This window comes from Nyctibius grandis, chromosome 6 (assembly GCF_013368605.1).
Source record: "Nyctibius grandis isolate bNycGra1 chromosome 6, bNycGra1.pri, whole genome shotgun sequence".
Taxonomy (NCBI): Eukaryota; Metazoa; Chordata; class Aves; order Nyctibiiformes; family Nyctibiidae; genus Nyctibius; species Nyctibius grandis.
This window is the reverse complement of record NC_090663.1, coordinates 27,611,868-27,634,906: the sequence shown is the minus strand read 5'-3', so window position 1 is coordinate 27,634,906 and position 23,039 is coordinate 27,611,868. Positions and strand designations below refer to the sequence as shown.

The window sequence follows — 23,039 nt, the reverse complement described above, 5'->3', positions numbered from 1 at the left end:
AAAAGACAGAATTGTGGCTTGATTACACAACTTAAACATCTTCATAAGGCAAAAGCAGAGGTCTTGAAAGACTCTTCAGTCTATCAGAGAAAGGTTTAACAAGCAATCCTAGCTGGAAGCAAAAGCCAGACAAAGTCTCATGAGAAATACAGCATGCTTGCTTTTCTGAGGGGGTGATTAGCAAACAAGTCATAAAGGGAAGTGGTGAGGTCTACACGTCTCTGATTCCTTAAAACCAAGGTCCTTCTGGAAGATACGATTTACTCAGATAAATGTTATAGGACTCAATGTGCAAATAACAATAAAATGTAATGGTCCATGTCATATACAATCACTCATATTAAATGGTCTGATGGACTTTTCCAGCTTTAAAAGTCAATGAATTAACTACTCTCAGAGTCTCAAAGTGTTTTATTTAGAGAGGAAGCCCACTGTCTTGCAGTTGTGGTCATTAGCATGGTCATCTCCTCCTGTATGTCTGCATTTCCTGCTCTCTGCATGTGTTCAAATGCAGAATGAGGTTTCTGAGATTTGCTTTCCCGTTGCTGGCTTGCAGGGCTGTGCCGGCCACTTGCTCTAAAGCAAGTTGCCTGTCATAAGGGAGTGATTCTGTTCAGCTTTTGCGAAGTCCTGTTGTTATAACGGAAGAGACAAACACATCAGACATTGTACCACAAGCAGCAGGCAACTCAGAAGCTTGCCAGATTGCCCTTTGCACAAGAGAACAAGACTTGGTCCCCCCGATGCTAAAGTGCATTTATTATTTCCTACTCAACAGTTACTGTGAAGGCCTGGAGGAGTGAGGGGTTGTTATCAGATGGAAACTGTGCCTGGTGCTTCTCATGCATTTGCCATCTTTCATGGTGGAGTATGGCACCTGGTACTCGCACTGTTTAGGAGTAGATGGATTAACTGAGGAATGACTGAGAGGGAGGAGAGGGCTCTGGAGGTAAGAACCACTGGCTTCATGAAATATTTTCCCTTTCCCAATCCTGTGTCAGCTCCTTCCTACCCTTTCAAAAAGGAGACAAGCCTCCCTAGGGTCTTGAGGTTTTGAGGTGCTTGGTGGCATCCATTCATGTGACTTCAGCCTCCCGTGGCAGCAGCTCTTGGTGCCAGGGTGATATTGGCAGGTCATCCTCAACCACCTCCCTCAAAGAGGGGCTGTGCCTACATTCAGGTTGCGCTCCCCCTGCACTATCGATGTTCAGGCTGGTGTGGCTCACTCATTTGCTTTTCTGCAGCCTTAGTCCCAGTTTGAAAAATAAACTTGCAGAACAACTACAGGAAGAAAAAAGATAGGGGTGGGATTCTGGTGGTAGCTAAAACAGCTTCTAATGAGTGTCCTCCTTTTTCCTTTGCCCAGGCTTTATCAGGCTGTGAATGAGTTTGACATCATGACTGCTGAGGACTCCACTGCAAGGATGAGCAACGATTCCTCTAACGTGGCTACCACGAAAGTCCCTGAAGGTGTTGCTGGTGCACCCAATGAGGCAGCTCTGCTGGCCCTCATGGAGCGCACTGGGTATAGCATGATCCAGGAGAATGGGCAACGCAAGTATGGCGGCCCTCCTCCCGGATGGGAGGGCCTGCACCCGCCTCGTGGCTGTGAAGTCTTTGTGGGCAAAATTCCCCGTGACGTCTATGAAGATGAGCTTGTCCCCGTGTTCGAGTCTGTCGGCCGCATCTACGAAATGCGCCTGATGATGGACTTTGATGGGAAGAACCGTGGCTACGCCTTCGTGATGTACACGCAGAAGCACGAGGCGAAGCGTGCCGTCAGAGAGCTGAACAACTATGAAATCCGCCCTGGCAGGCTGCTGGGTGTGTGCTGCAGTGTGGATAACTGCCGGCTCTTCATCGGAGGCATTCCCAAGATGAAGAAGAGAGAGGAGATCCTGGAAGAGATCGCCAAGGTGACGGAAGGTGTGCTGGATGTCATCGTGTATGCCAGCGCTGCAGACAAGATGAAGAACAGAGGCTTCGCCTTCGTGGAGTATGAGAGTCATCGAGCAGCGGCAATGGCCCGGAGGAAACTCATGCCGGGAAGGATCCAGCTGTGGGGACACCAAATTGCTGTTGACTGGGCAGAACCAGAGATAGATGTGGATGAAGATGTCATGGAGACTGTTAAAATCCTCTATGTGAGGAATTTAATGATTGAGACCACAGAGGACACCATTAAAAAGGTCTTTGGGCAGTTTAACCCTGGCTGTGTAGAGCGGGTGAAAAAAATACGTGATTATGCCTTTGTGCACTTTACAACCAGGGAAGACGCCATTCATGCCATGAACAACCTTAATGGTGTTGAACTGGAAGGCTCATGCCTGGAGGTTACCTTGGCCAAGCCAGTAGACAAGGAGCAATACACTCGCTACCAGAAAGCAGCAAAAGGAGGGGCCGCAGCAACGCCTGAAGTAACTCAGCAACCTAATTATGTTTACTCTTGTGATCCATACACACTAGCATATTATGGATATCCGTACAATGCCTTGATCGGGCCCAACAGAGATTACTTTGTGAAAGGTTAGTAAGCACGATTAGGGGATGCGATGGGCAGGTTTTATCCCAGGCTGGTGCGACCCAAGGTCTGCCTGAGCCAAACGACAGCTGGCGCTATGCACTTTTTTCTTAAACACTCTTTTATAGATCTTTTTGCCATATTTCTGTTCAGTCTCATTTTAATTTATGAGTATATAAAGTGTATTTATCTATAAATAATTGCTAATATACAGGCTAGTGTGAGGGAGGCATCAAAAATATGGTTAAGAATGAGCTAATGGACCAAGCACAGAATGGGGAAGAGAGGGATCTGGTTTTTATGAGTGCTGTACTAAGGCTGAGCAAGTCCAAGGACTCCAGCTTCCACCTCCTTCCAAAGAGCAGGATCCTAAGTATTGGAGATCATGACAGAGTGCTCCCTTTGCATTCTCCTGGAGGTGTGGGTATGGTGACCTGGTCATCCAAAGGGAAGGATGTCAGCGAAAGCCTCAGTTGGGAGCTCTTCAGGTCTCATTTGTCCTCTGCATTGAAATGACAGTAGTGCTGTGTCCTTTATAAAGTAATTTGAGAACTATGAGCAGAAGGAATCACATAAGTGCAAAATAATTCTTATAATTCTTTTATTATGTATACTTCAATTAGTTACCAGTTACAGTGATTAAAAATTAACAAAAAACAGTTATTCATAAAAAACCCTAGCAGCTGTAACTGGTGTTATAATTACAATTATCCTGGACTTACAGGAATTATAGTTTCCTGAAATTTAATGTATATTTCCACATAACAGGCAGTTCAGCATGAATATATTCTTAAAGCACCCACGTAAACCCAGAAATATTTTTAACCCTACTTGACCAAGAATTTCAGCTGCTTCTCAATTTCCAGATTTGTACTTGCAATGAACTACCAAGGAGTTCACTGACAGTCTAAATATTCAATTAGGCCATCGTAGAGTGCCTTAATACCGCAGCATCCAAAGTACTGTCGTAACATGCGTGGAGTTGCTAAGATAAATAAAGGCAATATTTTCGGAGATGGGGTGTATTCACATTACTAATAAAATAGCAAAGAAAACAAACAACACTAGTAAAAATACAAGCAACGGTGGGACAAAGTTGGTTAAAGGCCAGGTACAACTTTGGGTCATCTCTGCAGGGTCTCTGCAGGGTCCCATTGTGGCCAGCTGAGAGGCTGGGTCTCCTCTGAAGGACAGCTGAGAGCAGAAGCTGTTCCTACGGCATAGACATCACCCTGGAGGAGCCCCTCTCTCTCTGCTGAGTGCGTTACACCCGTAACACTGGCCATGACAGTTGCATCAGTATAAATAAGCGTTAATGTATGGTCAGAAACATCAAGAGCAAAACTTGCGTAGGCTTACTGAGTGCTTCTAAGGCCAAACTCTTCTGTTTTCCTAAGCAGGGTCACTAAGACCCGGACAAAACTAATTTCTGCTGCCTCATTTCTAAGCACATGCCTCCGGATCTCAGCCTGGGGCTGTTCGTGCTCCCTGCGGGGCTGTCGCTCTCCCTTATTCACCACCCTCTTCTGTGTTGTTATCATAAGCAGGCAGCATACGAGGCAGAGGGCGAGGTGCAGCTGGCAACAGAGCCCCAGGCCCCAGGGGCTCCTACCTGGGGGGATACTCCGCCGGCCGTGGCATCTACAGCAGGTACCATGAAGGCAAAGGAAAACAGCAAGAGAAAGGATATGAGCTGGTACCCAACCTGGAGTTACCTGCGGTCAATCCGGTGGCCATTAAGCCTGGTGCAGGTTAGTATGTGCAATGAGGGGAGGAAAGCTGAGGTGGCGGGTGAGTCCCCGCTCAAAGCCCCATGTCAGGCACATGGGGACCCCTCCAGGGCCAGCCCATGGCTGTGGCAGTGGGGATGGTGCCGGGGCTCAGCGCTCCCCTGTGCTGGATCCCCCCTGGCCTTGGCCAGGCTTTCTGCAAACAAGACGCATGCAGCGGGACAGGGGACATGAACATCTGGGAGCTCTTCAGGCCAAAGGAAAAAGTGCCCACCCCTCCTGTCCCATTTTGCACCTCCTCAGGAGGAAGCAGGCTTTCCTCCCTGTCTAGTCATGTACACTAGAACATGGTGACTAAGAGCAATCTTCCTCTCTCTCTTAATTTCTTCAATGCTAATTTCACCCTGGGAGTTCCCCATCCCAGATTTCCACCCAGGCCAGAGCTCTCCCCTGATTAGCTCATATTCCTCTGGTGCTACAAGGCTGGGGAAAGGACCTGGGGCTTTCCCATTGCAGGAAAGTCCCTGGCTGAGGCAAGCTCCTCCGCCACCATCAGCGGCATGGGGAAGGAGCAATGCAAGGAGCCCTCGGGGTCCAGCTTGCAGCGATGCAGTGCCTACAGGAGAGCTCTCAGCTCTGCTGGGCTGTGGGCAGCCGGCCCAAGGGCCAGGGCAGGAATTGTCGCCTTCTGCCACATCCTCAGCTGAGTATCCAGCCCTTGCCCTTCCCAGGTGAGTGGGATGAAGGCTGAAGCTCTGCAATTCCTGAAGATCCCATTTGGAAAGATTTTTATTTGGAAAAGCAGCCTGAGGAAGAAGGTTCTTGCAGGTGACGGGAGCAAGCCCTCTTGCAGAAGTCCTCAGGTCTTCTCCCCATTCCTCTCTCTAAGTAAAATGTAACTGCAGGACCTAAGCAGTGTTTAATAACAGAGCTGCAGTGGTTTCCCAAAACATGCTCCATACTGTCAGTGGAAACTACAGCTTGCATCTAATGAAGGCTGTGAAGAGTTCTTCATAACAGCTGGATGAGACAATGTGAGCAGAGGTCTAGAGACAAAGGAGGGCTGTTAAGATTAGAGCCATTTCCAAAGGAAGATGAGACTTCCTGAGAAAACTGCCCACTCACAATCAGAAAATATTACCGCTACGTGTGTTTGTAAAGCTACTTGAGGAATTCCAGGTATTACTAAAGGATGCTTGCAAAGTGGGCACACCTATCAGTGGTAATTCATTCGATTGCCAAACAAAAGCCTGAAGCTCAAGCCTCAATGTTTCTACACTTGAAGCATGTTGCAATTCAGATTTCTTTACTGGGTCTTTCCCTCTCGTATGGTTCCAGCACAGCCTCTGAGCACAGAAGCACCCGGTCTGTTTGCCCCAACCACATCAGATAATCTAGTAAGAGGTACCACATGCAAGACTTACCTCTGTTAGTAAAAGGGTATGACTGTGAAAGCACATTACCAGAACGGAGGAGTAGAGATGTACCAATTCTGCAAAGTTTCCTACCGTTTAGAACAACCTTAAAGCTCATTTCTTTGCAAATGGTTACCCCAGTACCCCAGCTGCCTGTTACTGCTTTTCTGCCAGAAGTTATTGCAGAATGGAGCACGTGAGATCTCTGCCTTTGCTTCAGTGAGAAATTATGCAGGTTATTTAAACCAGTGATAAAACTGGTTTGAGCTGACCAGATGGACTTGGTGTAGGAGATCTGGAAAAGCTCATGGGTGGAGGTCTCTGCTTGAGGAAACAGTGGTAGTCCACGGGTGGTGGAAATGTCTCTGCCTGAAAGATATCTGATCAGATCCCTTGTCTCCAGAATCAAAACGAGAGTGCTGCTTGCTGTCACCTGTCCTTCCCACAGGCAGAATTGCACATTTCCACATTGCAAAGTTTCATTCAGTGAAAGAAACCTGTGTGCATATTTGGCTTCATTTCTGACTTACTGGCTGCACCTCCCGTAGATGCCAACATCACCTCTTAGTCCATCATTTATTGATTACTCTGTTTTCCTTCTGAATAATCTTACTGCTGACAGGCTCACAAGCTGAATGCTGAAGTGTGCACTATAAGGCAACGATGGAAATCATAGCATCATAGAACAGTCTGGGTTGGAACGGACCTTAAAGATCATCTAGTTCCAACCCCCGTCACGGGTAGGGACATTTTTCACTAGGTCAGGTTGCTCAGAGCCCCATCCAACCTCAACTTGAACACTTCCAGTGATGGGGCATCCACAACTTCTCCGGGCAACCTGTTCCAGTGTCTCATCTCCCTCATCATAGAGTATTCCTTCCTTATGTCCAATCTAAATCTACCCTCTTTCAGTTTAAAACTGTTACCCCTTGTCCCATCGCTCTAGGCCCTACTAAAAAGTCTGTCCCCATCTTTCTTATAAGCGCCCTTAAGTATTGAAAGGCCGCAATAAGGTCTCCGCAGAGCCTTCTCTTCTCCAGGCTGAACAACCCCAGCTCTCTCAGCCTTTTCTCACAGGAGAGGTGCTCCAGCCCTCTGATCATTTTTGAGGCCCTCCTCTGGACCCACTCTAACAGGTCGCTGTCTGTCTTGTGCTGGGGGCCCCAGAGCTGGACGCAGCACTCCAGGTGGGGTCTCACAAGAGTGGAGTAGAGGGTCAGAATCACCTCCCTTGACCTGCTGGCCACGCTTCTTTTGATGCAGCCCAGGATGCAATTGGCTTTCTGGGCTGCTAGTGCACATTTCCGGCTCATGTCCAATTATTGTGATTACTGGGAATGTTTAGCAAAGCACATTTTTTCCCTAAGCAGTGACACAAACCTCCATTTTGGACCACGTAAAAACTCACTGTCTTGGAACACCATCATTCTGACCAGAACATTTTCCCTTTGTCTGAAAGACCACAGCTCTAATTATTTTGCGTTGTCCAATTTTCGCATGAGGGAGAATTCTCTAAAGAGTCATTTCTTTTTTTTGGTGTCACTAAATAGATTGATACTGTAGCAGAAAGATGGGATAAAACACATTTAGCCCAGTTAGTCCTGGGAAATGCATAATTGTAAATGAGCTGATATTTCGCAGGGTTGGCCAAAGGATGGCATATCGATGGGCCCAGTTGCTGCCTGCAACTTCTGCAGTACAAACCACACTTTTCTTTCCCACAGCAGCTCTGCCTATGGCAGCTACACATCCCTTGATCTCAACAGCTGGAGCGGGGACCTCACCAGGACAGCGTATGCTCCCACCCATCCCTGTGCTCAGGCCACACTCTTGGCCAAGGGGGAGGACAGCAGTGGTCAGAAGGGCCTGTGTAAATCTGGGTCACAGCTCCTGGTCCCCAGCAGGGCTCTGGCCCTGGGACACTTGTGCCAGGAGCATGGAGGCAAATCCTGGGCAGAGTAGGCAGCACCAAGCCCGTCACTGTGCATCAGCCACCGTGCTCCCACCCATGGGGAGGGCAGAGGTGCCCCAGCCCCTGGCAGCACATGGGCTTCCTGCCCTGACGAGAGCAGTGCAGGACCACTGCCGGAGAGCTGGCGCAGCCAGGAGGGAGGGCTCTTTGAGATGAGGTCCTAGCAACCCTCTCCCAACACACCGGATGTGTCTGGTCTCTCCTAGTGGCCATCCCTGCCATTGGTGCCCAGTACTCCATGTTTCAGGCCACGCCACCGGCCAAGATGATAGAAGAAGGCAAAATTCACACTGTCGAGCACATCATCAACCCTATAGCTGTCCAGCAGGACCCGGCTAGTGCAGCAGCTGCTGCTGCAGCCGCAGCCGCAGCTGTAATACCGGCCGTCTCAACGCCTCCCCCCTTCCAGGTGAGTTCAGCACATAAGCACTGCTTCCCATACATCCTGCTTCCCATATATCCCTCTTCCCATACGTCCTGCTTCCCATACATCTTGCTCTGCATAGCCGGCGTGGGGGGAAAGCCTGGCCTCTTGCCCTGCTCCCGTTAAGGAGATGCCGTGGAGGATGTTACGGTGTCCAACAGCGCTGCAGTTCATCTGACCTGTCTTAGACATCTGCACTTTGGAAAGCTGCTCTCCCTCTATGGGGGACCCAAATCTGGGAGGGAGGGAACAGCCCCCCGTGATGGCATAACTCTCATTCAACAGGGCACGTGCTGCCTACCCTCCTGTTATCACCTTCCCTTCTAGGGGGCTTGCAATTCAGGGGGTGGAAATAGGATACTAGAGCAATTTAAGCACTTTTTTTGAGGTCTGAACCGGGTGCTTTCCTTCCAGGGCCGCCCCATCACACCGGTGTACACCATGGCTCCCAACGTGCCACGGATCCCCGCCGCCGGGATTTACGGGACAAGTTACGTGCCGTTTGCGGCACCCGCCGCAGCGACAGCAACGATAGCCACGCTACAGAAGAACGCTGCCGCCGCCGCCGCTGCCGCTGCCGCCTATGGGGGATACACTGGCTACATCCCCCAGGCGTTCCCAGCTGCGACCATCCAGGTCCCCATCCACGACGTCTACCAGACGTACTGAGACTGTCGTCAGAGGAGGGCAGCGAAGAAACTCACATTGAAGGAACACTTTACTATTTATGAAGAAGGAACCAGCTGCGAAAGAGTAGATGTTTGGGCTCGGTAAACTGATGCAGAAAGTGAAGAATGTCCTAGAAAAATGTGTTCGAAATATTTTCTACGCTTGAAGTTTTCACTAACTTTTTTAGGCTATTTTTAAAATTTAACACGCCTATATTCCTACATTTCTAAAGGACCTCAATGCATCCAGCCCACCGCTGACGTGCATTTATACGCATCCTAGTGGGGTTGCATAGGGTCTTTTTTTTTTTTTTAGCAGTTATATTTTCAATATATTTGTGGTATGAAGGTTATTTTTTAGTAACTTCTGCACTCCAGAGATGTCTATTTTGTAGTGCCTTTAATAATATATCAGCTATATATTAAAAAGCACACCTGAGCAGCTAGGGAAAGTTTTAACAATATATTTTGAAGAATATATTCAATATTTAAAGAATACATACTTTAGATTGTTTTTTAAAGAAAATACCAACAAGTATCTTATTTAAAAAATTATACTGGAAAGTGCAATTTGAAAAAGGTGCAAGACCTCTGCATTTTTGTGCTAGCATTAATACAATCTGCTTGTTCTTATTTGAAGAAGTAACTAATATTGGCCGTTTGGGAGAAAGAGAAAAAAAAAAGCCTCCTCATACAAATCTCTTCACCGTGTGATTTGCAGGCTTGTGTTAAGTAAAGGAAAGGCTCTGAGTTTTCCTTAACAACTGGATTTTCTATTTATTGAAGCTACTTGTAGTTGGAGCACATGCAGAAACGAGTAGCTGATATTTCGCACGAGGTGTCTTGACTTAGATCTTCATCCAGTATAAAACCTAGGCTCTTTTTCAATGCTTTTTATTTTATTCTTTGAAGTATATGTTGTAGTGACTGCGAATGTATACTGCTGTCGGCGAGAGCAGGCCGCTCTCGCCGAGAGGATGCGCAGCGTTACTTACTTACCCATCACTCTGTCATGTTCCACGAGAAATTTCCGAGGTACTAGGGGTGGTAGTGATACTGAAATTAGTGAAATGGGCCTAGCCTCCCTCCCGGCCTTCCTTCCACGCTTAATCCCCCTGCTCCGCAACTGGAGTTGTACATGCACATCAGGGGTGGGAGCGATTAGACCCAATGATTTTAAGACATAGAGCTTGTAAATATCTTTTAATATACATTTTTAAAGTCATTTTATGTTGCAAATTTACATGGTATGTGGTTTGCCACAAAACAAAAACCTTTTATTGCAATGTTATAAAGAAGTTTGTTTTATTAAGAAGTAAATATATTATTGCAGTGTTTTGTGGCCTGTTTAAAGGCTTTTATTTAGTAGTGCAGTGAATGTAAAATATAGTAAAATGGTAAAGAAATATCTTGCCCATTGTATGAAGTGCATCAGCCCTGCAAACACAGCTCCGGTGACAGGAGGTGCAAAGCAGGGAGTGAGTAAACAACGTTCCTTTGCTTTTTGTGGTATAAGTACCAACCGAGGGGGTTTCGTACTGAGTATATCTTGACAACTGAACCACTTCCAGACCATGTCCAGCTCAGTTAAGTGACATTTTAATACACTTTTTTTCCTTGCCTCAAAATTGAGCGGTTGTTTTTTAGGTGCTCTTGCTCAGCCAAGCTGAGCTCTCCTTAAACCTGCTGACCCGTTAGCGAAAGCACTGTGAGGAGGTGAACCATTAGGTCGGACTCTGCCCCTCCACGCCCCTTCCCGGCAGACTTTTATGGTCTGTCCCTGCGCTTCTGAAAGTGCACCCAGACCTTAGCCCTGAGGCCCTGCCCCTTTGTGGGGCAAAAGGAGGTGATTTGGGCAAAGCCACCAACAGGGAGGCCAGTGCTGGCTCCTCCAGTCCTCTGGTCAATGCCTTGCAGGGCTCAACACTAAATGCTGCCATGGGTCCACGGGCTCTGCACAAACACCCGTGGGGTCGGGAAAAGGCAGGCTAGTGGTTTGGGTCTCTGCCAGCCCCTTTCCACGGCTGACCCGCAGAGGAGGGGTGAAGGTTGATGGTTTCCTTCCCACTCTTCCTCTCCCTGACAGTAGGATGAGGGTCCTGTGGCTTGCAGAGGTGGCAGGGAGAGAAAGGAGCCAACGAGGGCAAACCCCGAGGAGCCCCAGGCCACCAGTGGGTGCTGCCTGCGCTGGGGCAGGAGCAGGCAGGACCTGGGGATGGAGACAGGACCCGGGGACGCAGGCAGGACACGGGGACGCAGGCAGCCAGGTCACACTGAGCTTCCCACCCGTGCCTTTTACACTTGCTTCTAAACCATTTCATGTACACTACTACTGAGGTAAGTCTGATAACTTGAAATGTGAACATCTTTAGGTTAAGAACAAACTATTCAAAGAAAAAAAACTAAAAAAAAACCCAAACTAGTGTGCCTTATCCTCAAAAGAGCTGATATTTTAGGTGTTTTACTGTATCTGTTCTCTGTACTGTCAGAAGCCTCTGAGTTTATTTAGTTCTTGCTCCATTTACGGTACATTTCTAGGATGTAGTGAATAAAGCATTCTTTAAAAATGGAGATTGTTATTTCATTGCAACATTCCACTGCCAGTTTTAGCCACTCTGCCAAGGCTGTGCTCCCCTCTGAGCCGGGGAGAGGGTGTTGAGGGCAGGAGAGGAGCGGGGCATCACAGTCAGCATCCCCATGGGCTCCTGTGGGGAGGGGAGATGTGCTGTCCCACTGGCTCCCCCATCCCACCGCCTGCAGCAGACAGTGCTGTCCCCAGCAGGTATACTGGGCATCTCTCCATTCTTCCAGCAGCCTCTGATCAGCCTAAGTCTCTTTTCATATCCAGTTTAGAGTCAGTGGCTGGATGTGGATGGAAGAACTGAAGCTGGCATCTCTCCCTGCTTTCCATCCACTCAGTGCACAAAACCTCTGTAACCCTGTTGCATGTCCTCGCAGCATGGCAGAAGTGCCGTGGACTAGCACGTGGTTTTCATCTCAGCGTGCTCCACCCTTCAAATGCACAGAAAGCTAAGCTGCACCTCTTCGCAGTATTTGCAGTCCTCCAGAATCCCGGGCTGTTTCCCTGGTGTAAATCCACCCAAAGAAAATGTGCTGCAAATACCAAGTCTGGGGAGAAGAGCAGAGTGAGGAAGCAGTGGTAGAGGCAGAGCAAAGAAAAGGGAGAGGTGGTGGCCATGAAGGCAGGCACTAGTGAGTAATCCCCATGACAAGGAGACCAGAATAAATTTTGCATGAGCTTCTACATCCCTCGTAGGAAAGCAAAAGTGTCTGCATCTCCCTCTCTCTAGCATAATTTCTCATAACGCAATTAGGACAAGGCACTTCACGCAAACATGCCTTGGGTTTCCTGATGGATACTAATCATGGGAGGTTTCCCTAGTCTTTTTTTGGTCAAGGAAATGGAAAGAAAATACTTTTTTTTTTGTAGGATTTGGGGGTGGGAAGTCACCTAATTTTGCCTGTTTTCCCTGTATAAACATTGCAGGTTTGGTTTAGGAGTCTGTGTGTCCCAGCAATCATTTCCACTACCAGGTCAATCTATCTTGCCCAGGGAATGAGTAATCAACATGATGCTAAAAGCAGCTTTCAAGGAGATATAGACACATTAGGGTTTCACCTGTCAGACAAATCATCAAGTCACACGAGAAGACTCATGTCTTCCCCGCAATTCTTCGCTGACCTTTCCACTCACTAAAGGTCCACTTACGTTCACTTGGATGAGAAAGAAAGCACCAGCAAACCACAGCCCTTTACGGGTGTTCAGAGGTGAGGCATGCCCTTCACAAAAAGCAACATTTTCCAAGCGAGCTGGACAACTGTGTCACACTGAAACGTGTTTCTGGCTCTTTCCTCATTCTCTTTATCCAAGCTACCCAAGATTAAAATGAATATATGCAGCTTTTTCTAAACAGACACTTTACAAGACAATTTTTTTATTTTCCTAGACTGCTGGTTTCTGACTTCAGTTTTCCAAGATCTTAATTAATGATTAACCCACTGTAAGGTTCAAATATGCAAGTCATTCTCAGTATATTAACATAAACAATGCCAGAGAAATGCAATTGTGCTTTCAAGATGACCTTGCTGCCTTGGGAATGTCAGGAGCTCTGCTGAGGCCTTGGGCACTGTGACAACTCAACACGCTGCCAAGTGGATCCCATTACCTTTCTGAATGTCTTTCTTGATGATCTTGAAGAGCAGATGTGCACTTCCCTGGCTGGTATCGACCTATATCGCCAAGAACCAGCTTTGTCTTTCTTCAGGAAACACCACCCATTAACACAACTGTGATACAGCTACTATATAAACAGATTAACAAGAAATACAAGTGGATTAACACCACTCTGATATTGCAACATCTCATTTATAGAAGCACTAGAGCTCGAAGTATACGCAAAATGCATTTTTGATACACCTGAAAAGGTGTATGTGGTACCCCATCTCCTTCTCTGTGGCTGGTGTTACACCCCTAATGTCTCTGGTCTGGCTGGGTCCTGAGCACCTACTGAGCACTCTGCTCCCCATATGCCTATCAATCAGCCACAAAACTGGCCCTTAACGCTGACCTGTAAAACAAATAAACCCCAGAACTACCTTGTAACAGGAGAAACTATTTCTGCTGTGCATCTAAAAACCAGCAAAGTCAGGTTTTATGCTCCAGTATGTCAACTAAATGTTGAATCACACTTGACTGAGTTTCAGGGCCAAGTCCTGCCTGGCAACAAAATGGTTGAACGGGTGTTGCAGGGAGAAGCTGCAAGTTAGGAAATTTAAAAAAAGGCAGTTTTGTGGCACCAAGTCCTTCCCTCCTGGCACAAAGGCGGGCTGTACCATGCAGTTATGGTCATTCAAGATGCCAAAGAGCAAAGAGAAGCTCTTCTTGCATCTGCTGGCAGCTGTGATAATTTTTCTTTAGAGTTTATTTTCTGGATACAGCCTTTCTGTTATGCTTTCATTTGAGAAAGAGGATCTGTGACTTTCACATGACAAAAGTCTTATTGCTGCAAAATCTTCCCGAGAGCATCAACAGAGAGCGGCTGTGTAGGAGTTGCACACGGATGCCGATAAGACGAACACTTGTCTGTGCAACCTGGCTGTATCTGAGCTCTCCCTTCCAGAGTCATGCGAGATCCCTGCTGCCCACTGCACCAGAGATGATGGTTTGAGCTCCCTGAGCAAAGACAAAATGCTGCCTCTGGTTTCTCAGGCTTGGTTTTGGGGAGGTTGTGTACTGACAACTCTTATGTGTCTCCCAGCTGTGTCCTTTCCTTGCACAAATGAGGTTTACCTGTCATATAATACAGCAATCTATGGCTGAACATTTCAGTAACAGGCAGCCCTTTTTGCAATGGCTGCTTAGTGGTTAGGACTCTGATAAAAGTTTATCTCAAAGTCCTGGTGATGGTTTTTAGGACATCTGCAAGAAATGGCCAAAAGTGCCATGTTACCCCAATGTTGTGGCCGTGCTGTTCCAGAGCCCTTCACCTTTACTCTTTCAGTGTTCTCATGAAAAAAGGCATCTATCCAAAATGAAATAAATTTGATTTCTCCATTGATTTATTTGGGAATAATCATGTCAGTTAATTGTCCCAAATGAGAGACCGCATGATTTTCACAGACAGTCCAAAGATTGCTGGGTGCTAATAATTTAAATGCTTTAGAATAATCTCACCCTCTATTTTCTGGATCTCACTGACTTGACTGGAAACCTGTGTCTCAGAAAACAGCTGAGGACAGACTTAGGAAGTAGCCTGAGTTTGTGTTTTTCTGGCCTTCAGAGGTTGTACTTAAAAGGTAGAAAAACTAGATCTGCTTCTCAGTCTATGGGCTGCCCAGGGAGGTGGTAGAGTCACCATCTCTGGATGTGTTTAAGACTGGACATGGCACTTAGTGCCATGGTCTAGTTGACATGGTGGTGTCAGGGCAATAGTTGGACTCGATGATCCCAGAGGTCTCTTCCAACCTGATTGATTCTGTGATTCTGTGAAGTTTTTAGAAATTTGGTACTGTAGAAGTACTTCCGTACGAAGATTTTGCCTGTCAAGCTGATGAGTTAGATCAGATATTTTTTTCTCCAGCCAGAAGGCCAGGACGGGAATTCACTGGTTTCCTAATCAAAGAAGACAGACGCTCTACCTCACAATCGTCGCTCATCCAAAACTGCAGATCCTGCATGTGGGAGGTGAGCAGTCAAGGACTAAGGCTTCACTAGAAAACTTTCTGGGGAAAATGCTCAGATGTGCTCAGGTATGTCCCATGTGCACCAAATGACCATGTCTTCCCAACACGGTGACAGACATCTCCATCTAAACAGGCTGTGCCAGGCAATGCTCTGCCCCACGGCAGGCCCTGGGCTTCACCTCCATGCGCCCGCGGAGGTCCCCACAGCTGCCTTTCCCCTGGGCGTTTGCGGTGGCAAGATCACAACCTCTGCTTGGGCTGTGGGTTTGTGCCCACCCTGACTGTTCCTGCACTGCTGCATGCAGCTGGTTTGTAGCGCAGTCGCCACGCTGAAGCCGTGCCACATTTCATGGTTCGTTGCTCGTGGTTGTACTTTTACTATGAGACATGATATGCTTTTGTTTGTTTTTTTTTACCTCTTTCCAAACACACACATGTAATTTTTGCCAGGTAGGTTGCACTTTGAACCTGTCCTTGTGCATTTTTGCAATGTCACAGATGATCTGCGTTAGCTCAGCCATTGCCTGCAATCCGCATGATGGTGGGAAGCAGGAAGCCCCAGGTAAGCCAGAAGATCTCACTGAAGCATGAAAAAAACCCTGCAAACAGCCTACACAAGCCACAGGAGTGACCTCAAGCTAACTAGCAGGGAGAAAGAGGCATTTAAATTGGTCAAAGGCAAACCAGCCTACACTTAGAGCAGTCCCTTTGTTCCAAAGCTTTGAAGCAATAACTACAATGACCAAGTCTCATTTCTGCAACAAATCTGTAGGGTACGGACCAGGATGTCTTGCAGTCACTCAACAGGGCACACAATGACAATTAAACACACAATTACTTATTAAACTTGTTATGCATGCACTGGCTGTACACAGGGCCACCTTAGTTTCTCTAGTCTTTGACTTCTCAGCTGCTGTCCCTCATAGGAGGGCTTTCTGGGCATATGTATAAGCTAAGGATTCCCTCAAGGCTTGGCTTTGCTCCAGGCAGACAGATCCCTTGGCTCACCAGCCTTTGTTCAGGATGCAGATGAACACAATCCTAGTCAGCAGCCACAACGCCGGCATCCAAAGCAGCACCGTGAAGGCACTTGTTGTCCTGCAGTCCTGCAAGCAGCAATGGTGCAGCTGCTGAGAGCCTGGCAGAGCACTCAGAAGGGCTCTGGCAGACAAAATGTTGGGGATCACCAGCACTGCATCAACAATCAGGTCATCAAGGACATATCCAAGCAAGAAAACGCCCAAAGGCCTTGCCCTTTAGCAACAAGTAAGTGATCCAGGCTTACCCTCCACTAACCCTCCACTGCCGTCAGCTGGGTAGTTTCTTGCTACCACCCAAAGTCTTGCAGTAAACTCTTCCAAAAGACAGACCATCCACCCCTGTATCCACACAGTGGAGTGCTACAGCCTGAGAGGGCTGTGGCACAACCCATGCTCCATGCAGACATACCTCCTCCTGCAGTGTCCTGGCAATGCTGTTGGCCATCCCCTGACCCCACGGTGCTGCAGGCCCTGAAGAACACCCAAAGGCTCTCATCTTGCAGATAAGCCCCAAGAAGTATGAGGTGAAGTACAACAGACTTGGCACACATGTCAAAAATGAAAGATGGGGAAGAGCATTACATCTGACTTGGACTTGCAGTCTGAATCATGAGGTGTTTGATGATGTACCGTTGGAGACATACCTGGAGAAAGCACTGTAGAAATCATCCAGACAGACTGAGGAACTGTGGTGGTGGGGTGGTATCCTGAGGCCTTGGCCTGTGGGAAAGCTGGTCAGATGAGGATGGGCGTCAGCCTGTGGTAGGGAAGAAACTGTTTTGTGTCCTTAATTTGGATGCATGTGTCTCCCCACTGAAGGTCCCTCCATGGAGGTGTGCAGAGCTGGTTTCCCCCACTGATGCACCTGGCCGTGTTCAGGGTTTTTCCCCACTATTAGCTCATCAAACTCAGGACATTGGCTGGGCAAGTCAGGCAACACCCATAAAAGGCAGAAAAATACCTGTATCTGTCTTGTCTGCCTTTCTCTCTTGCGCACCAAGAAGGGCAGTGATATGAGCATGTTGGCTGCACAACCCTCTCCTCCTAACACCTCTGAAGGGAGACACACAGAGAGGCTGGTCTTGCTTCTGCGGACAGGTACTGATTCACCTTCAAGCCAGCCTTCCCCAGAGCACACCCAGAGGAACAGAGTGGGCTGGAAATGGAAACAACCAGAACAGAGACCAGGTGATCCCCCAGCCCTGTGCCTGCTCTCACACAGATGGTGAGGAGAGTAAGCAGAGCTGACTTGGGTGAGTGAGACCTCCCACTCCATCCCAATCAGGATTTTTTTTCTCAGGGTCCTGAAAAACAGAAATAAATGGAAGAAATAATTCTGTCAGTTTGTTTGGGTCTGACAGCTTATTTCTCTTTTGCCAGAGAATATACTGACTATGACATGCAGCAAAGAAAAGCTGATTCTCTCCAAGAGACGGGAATAGCCAATACACATATGCAAAGTATATAAAATTAAAATTATATTTATGTATTTGATATTGAAGTAAGAGGGATGCTTTTTAAACAGCTCTGATGTTGGGCAGTCCTGTATCAGCAAGGTGACCACTATCACCATCAGTGAGATTACAGACATCATTACGGTAGGCTTTAAAGGTGCGATATTAAATGCATCTGAGCTTGAGAAAAAGGTTTCTTCATCCCCATCGGCACTATCAGAGGCTCATTCAGAACCTGTCACTTGCTTTCCCTAAAACCAGACAGCATCCATACTGTCCAACAAAGCTGTTGTCAATTGTACTTTAAATAAAGTAGTTACACTCTACTTAGCAATATGTTTTTCCCATTGGTTTCACTCTTTTCTCACACAAAGCAGGAGAGGATACCAGCGGAGCATAGACCTCAGGCTGGGTCCTCAATGGAGTTGAGTTTCACCCACAAATAAGTGCTTCAGCTGAAGCTTTACCAGTGACAAAGACTCCAGCTGAGCAAGGTGTCAGCATGCCTTCAGCACTCACAAGCATTGCCACCGCCCAAAAGCAGCAGATGAGGACTCACCAGCTGCCAACGTTAGCTCTGGCCAGAGCTCCGAAGTGGAGAAACCCCAGCAGCTGCTTCGAGCACAACCAACGCAAGCCTGCTGCTCACGGAAAAAGAAATCATGTAAACCTGCTATAATTTGTAGCTGGGAACAAAAATCAAGTCCTGTTTGGCACTGTACTGCCTCAGAGTCCCAGACTCCTTCATGCCCATCATGCCTTACCCAGGAGGCAAATTCCCAAACGCTGATCCCAGCCTGCCGACCTCCTCACCCTCCCTGGCAGGTGGTTTTTCGCCAGGCTCAGCCACCTCACCTTTGCCTCAGCCCCCAGCCTGGCTGCGAAGGGTACAGAGAGACCCCAAAACTGCAGGCAGCTGCATTGCTATTTGCACGAGGGGCTATGTGCTGCACAAGGGTCTCCTTCTGAGCTCACCCAGCGTTTCTTAATTTCACTGGGGTGACTGAGACCTGGACCCCATCCCTGCAGCGTGCATGTTTTTTTGAGATGCTCTGTGATTGTTATAAGTGATTTTGTTCCACATTTGTGCTTTCGTATGAATTCTTCTCAGGCTGTTCCTCTTGGAGTTGGGACTAGGACAGTGCTGAGGTCTTAAAAGATTAGATTTAAGAATAATAAACGCTGCTTTAAATTAAAAAAAAAATCCACTCCCTGAGAAAGTAAACTTCCTTGTCTTTCTATGGCGTCTTTGTGAGCGATAGGAGGGGAGGGATTATATGGAAATGTACAGCACTTGGCACCAGGTACACCTCAGACTCGTTTTTCAACATTTTACAACCAGCTCTGGCCATGTGACCTGTGTGGAAAGATAAACGGAGACATTTAATCCTTTTTTTTTTTCACCACAAGGAAGTGAATTTTATGTGGTTGTGATCATTAAATTACAGTAAATGATTTGCCCACAAGAGAAAAAAAAATAAAAACAGAGTGGTTTAAAGCAGGGAAGGCTGGGACAGGGCAGCAGTTCATGACCAAATACCCTTCCTTAGCCTAAAAACTGTGAGTTTCACTATTTCATCCTGGCTGTGGCATTTAGGGACATGTCAGCTCATTGCAGGTGAGGATTGCCCACCACTTGCTTTTGCAACCAGAGTATGAATAACAACTTTCTAAAAGCCAACTGCTCTTTGAGTGAAAGCAGCAGCAATTACCCACATGTACCTCACGAAGTTATTTCACTCCATATCACTCTGGAAAGCAGCAAGCTTTACAACTTTTGCTTCACCTCCAGAATACCATCAACTTTTGAAATGAAAGCTGGGTGCCCGGTGAGCCAAGCACTCCCATGTACCAGGATAGGGAAAGCTGGTCCAGCCCAACCTGTGGCACAGGGCTGCCATCACCCAGGAACACGCTCCCACCATTTTACGGGCAGCGTGAATCACATCCCTGGCATGGAGAGGCTGGGGCAAACTCATCACCTTCCTCCTGCCGCAGCATCCCTGCCAGGGACCAGCGTGCAGCCCCCCCAGTGACAAGGCGAGCCCACGCCTCTGAGACACTTCAGGCAAGGTTATGAGTGGGGGAGCATCTGTGGTGAGGCAACGGTTAGTCAGCACTGTCAGCTGAGATGAGGACACAGGCTGGGAAAATGTTAACGGAAACAGAAGATGTGCAAGAAACTCTGCAGACCGTGCCCATGAGTCGCCCCCGGCATGGTCCATCCTGCCCACGAGGGTACAAACCACGATTTTCCTGTTAGCAGAGAACCACCCCGCAAAGGACTGATGGGTGCGATAGTGGTTGTCAGAGTGCCAGTCACCGGAGGTTGTCTTCTCCAGCACTGAGGGTGGCATGCCCACTGATTTCTGAGAATTGTGGCTTTTTGCTTTTGTTTTTATCTGTTTGGCTGCACTCCCATGTGCTAACACATACTAGTATTTTCTTTAGAATAGCATTAGTCTGACTATTTAAACAGCGTTTTGCCACAGTCTGCTCAATTCAGGAAAACTTGGCCTAAGCAAGATAACAGCTAAAGTTGAATGTACCTTTGTAAAGGTACCTCTGCTATCCCCTGGGATATGCCAGCTGTGCATCCACACAGGCTTAGCAAGGTTTTTCATCTCAGGTGCTATGAGAGTGTGACATCCAGGTTTCCAGACCAGAGCTGGCTCAGCTTTGACCAGCCTGGAGCAAGGCAAGCCACGCAGCCCAAGCACCCGCAGATACATGCCACCATGACCATCCTCAGCCCCAGGACTGGCCCGACCCCGCTGAAGGGGAGGAGTGAGGGCTTGAGTTTAAACAGGCTCAGCTTCCTGATGCCGTCTGCCACGTCCCCACATGAACCTTGCACAGGCACAGGGAGGAGGCAGAGGGGAGAGCCCTTGCAGCCCAAGGGAGCTCCCCAGGAGCAGCCCAGCATCTGCTCCCATCTCAGCTTGCCTCCATCCACGGGGTGATGGCAAGGGCACAGTGGCAAGAGTGCATAAAAAACACACAACTAGCAGTGCCCTGGGCAGGTGAGCACAACTGAGCAATGTGAAAGCCCCACCTGCAGAACAGAAAACTTCTTGTGTATGAAATTCAGCAATGCCACTTCTTATAACTACACCATGACTCTTCCCATGAGGCTGCTGATGCTCAGCACCAATATTTCCTGCTACGAGCCATTTTTATTAATTGGCAGCTGTCCTACTCCCATTTATTCTTGTGAGCAGGTTTTTCCCAAAGATAATTTCTGGGCCCAGTGCAGCCACACGCTCCCTGCCAGCAGCCCAGCTGTGTTTCCCCCAGAGTCTGCTCCTCCATTCTCTGCTCACCTGCTCTCCTGACTCCCTCCTGCTGCTTGTGTAATGGTGTCACATATCTCCTCAAGTCTCCCTCCTCCTGTGGGGCTGGCAGCAAGCACCATCGGCAAGAGGAGGATCAAGCATCAATAGCTCTTTCTCATGTCAGAGCAGCAAATAAAATTGTTCTGCCCCTTTCTCTTCCTGGGAAAGCTTCAGCGCTGCCCTTGCTGCTGCTCCCCCAGCTTTCTCCTATTGTCGTCTCAGGATCCTGCCGATGGCAGTGCTCCCACAGACACCACGATCACCCCCTCAACCTTTAAAAGGTTTGACTCTAGTTCACTTGAGAAATGGGTTTTCACATCTGCAAACAGGGAAAGCTGTGGGGACAGGTGACCTGGCCATTGTGCTCCAAGGTCACGTCATCTTTGAATAAGGAACAGACAAAAAAATTAACGAAAATTGGAAATGCACAAGTCTTCTGTGGCATCCTTCCTCTGCGTGTGTCAAATCAAGGTCTGATTGGACTGGTGCAGCTCAGACTTCACCTGTGCAGAGGTATTTTGACCACAGAAAATTCCTACCAAGCAGCATTTTAAAATTCAACTTTGACAAAACTTAGGAACACCGTGAAAGGGCTTGTATAAGATGAGCAATTGCATGTAATAATCTTAAATAGTCTTAACTCAATAACTTTGGATATTTTAAGACAAGTCTTTAAGAAGAGACTACTAAAACATCCTGACACCACACATTATGCTGAGAACATGCCTGCCAGAAAGATATTTCAGAATAGCCTTCTGATAGTTCATTACCAACTTAAAAGCATTATTATAAATTATGTTTGGCAAGCTTTCCGAGACCCCCTCGGTATTTTCCTATTGTTGATTCCAGTCTTACCATAAGAGGGTTGTTCGGTTTTTTTTTTTTAATTAATTGCTACCTATTTATTAATTGGGTCAATCCATAAGCCCCAAAAGGTTTAAATGCCATAGTGAATGGTGTGTGTGTGTATGTACTTGTTATCTGACAAAATTGTACCTATGTGCATTTCCAGAATGTTTTTCCTTGGAGTTTGATGTTACAACCCTGGTGTGATGAGCCAGACAATGTCATGGGGTTTGACTGAGCTTAGAGGACTCAGGTCTAAGTTTTCCGCCTCTGTTGTGTTTGACGTGAAAGCAGTACGAAGGGGCCAGCGCATAAGCGCACATGGGAATGCACACCTCCCGAAACAAGAGATGAAAGCTACTCTTTTAATGAAACCAGAAGGAGGAAGAAAAAAAGTGAAGGTAGAGTGGAAAAACCTGCAAGAGGTCAACAAGGGAAACAAAGGGCAGCTTTATGCAAACAGCTATTTCACTCCAGAAATGGCAGGGCTGGCTAAGGCACTGCTGCCCAGTGTTTTTAATACAGAAATTCAGTGTAATTAGGGCTTTGCTTGTACCAAGAAGATAATGGCAGCCCAGAAGATAAGATTTAATAGTAGATGAGGCTTGGGAAGATGGAGAAGAAAGAACAGACAAGGAACAGGCTCTCCTACTCAAAAAGCAAAGGACTGCTAAGGAAAATTGAGGTAATTCTCTACATTTTAATTTTCGACTTTGATCAGATGGAACAAAAGCTTTTGATGACTGTTGTAGGATCTATTGATCAAAAATGAGAGACAAGTCCAAATGAGCTAATATCTCTAATTGAAGGGTAAATAAAGTAGATTACAATTTTCTAGTAAGAAAGCAGCTTTTGGACAAGAAGTGACTAGCGTAAGAAAACACATCTTTTTCAGAAAGCAAGAAACATACATTTAAATAGACATAAAAGGATCAGTGTCAAGGACAAACTGACACAGGAACTAGCAAATGATAAAGCTGGGCAAATCACTGTAATATTTCTGGCAAAAAGTTGTTCAGAGGCATCCTCTTGAGCTGCATCCCGAGCAGGACAAACACACATGTGTTGAGCAGTGCAGTGTTGGGCAGCTGTAGTGTCAGCCCCCATACTGCAGCCCTTGCCCCACACTTCTGCTCCTGCAGGATGGATCTCGCAAGTTCAAACTGCCAACACCTCCCTGCTTGGTAGGAAGACTTACCCTGGCAGCTTGCTGGATGACAGCTTCCTAGCGGTCTGTTGCCAAAGCGACTGCTCGTGTGAAATTTTGGTTGGACATTCCCACTATAAAGAGCCTCATGCGATGGCTGTTCTGGTCCAACATAGTATGCATTCTTTTGCCAGAAGACAGACAACTGTGCCTACTTTAAACTCTTTCGTTTCTATGCTTGCTCAGCCCAAACTGCAAAGTAGATTGAATTTACCTAACTTGC

General features: G+C 47.3%; 1 protein-coding gene across 2 annotated transcripts; it reads left to right on the top strand.

The window, feature by feature from the left end:
- Positions 1-1,376: 1,376 nt before the first annotated feature.
- RBM47 (RNA binding motif protein 47) lies at positions 1,377-8,731 on the top strand. 2 transcript variants are annotated; one of them, XM_068403612.1, is made up of 4 exons: positions 1,377-2,526; positions 4,066-4,272; positions 7,845-8,047; positions 8,477-8,731. In XM_068403612.1, the coding sequence occupies exons 1-4, from the start codon at positions 1,398-1,400 to the stop codon at positions 8,729-8,731; spliced, it is 1,794 nt and encodes a 597-aa protein (XP_068259713.1). In that variant the 5' UTR covers positions 1,377-1,397. The 2 variants fall into 2 exon arrangements, with proteins under 2 accessions (XP_068259713.1, XP_068259711.1); XM_068403610.1 differs by lacking the exon at positions 4,066-4,272 and having other exon boundaries at positions 1,398-2,526.
- Positions 8,732-23,039: the final 14,308 nt, after the last annotated feature.

Bases quoted from the DNA above. Each gene is read 5' to 3' on its own strand.
- RBM47 (XM_068403612.1), top strand. From the start codon at position 1,398: ATGACTGCTGAGGACTCCACTGCAAGGATGAGCAACGATTCCTCTAAC. The intron at 2,527-4,065 runs GTTAGTAAGCAC...TGTTATCATAAG, and splicing joins CAGAGATTACTTTGTGAAAG to CAGGCAGCATACGAGGCAGA. The intron at 4,273-7,844 runs GTTAGTATGTGC...GGTCTCTCCTAG, and splicing joins GGCCATTAAGCCTGGTGCAG to TGGCCATCCCTGCCATTGGT.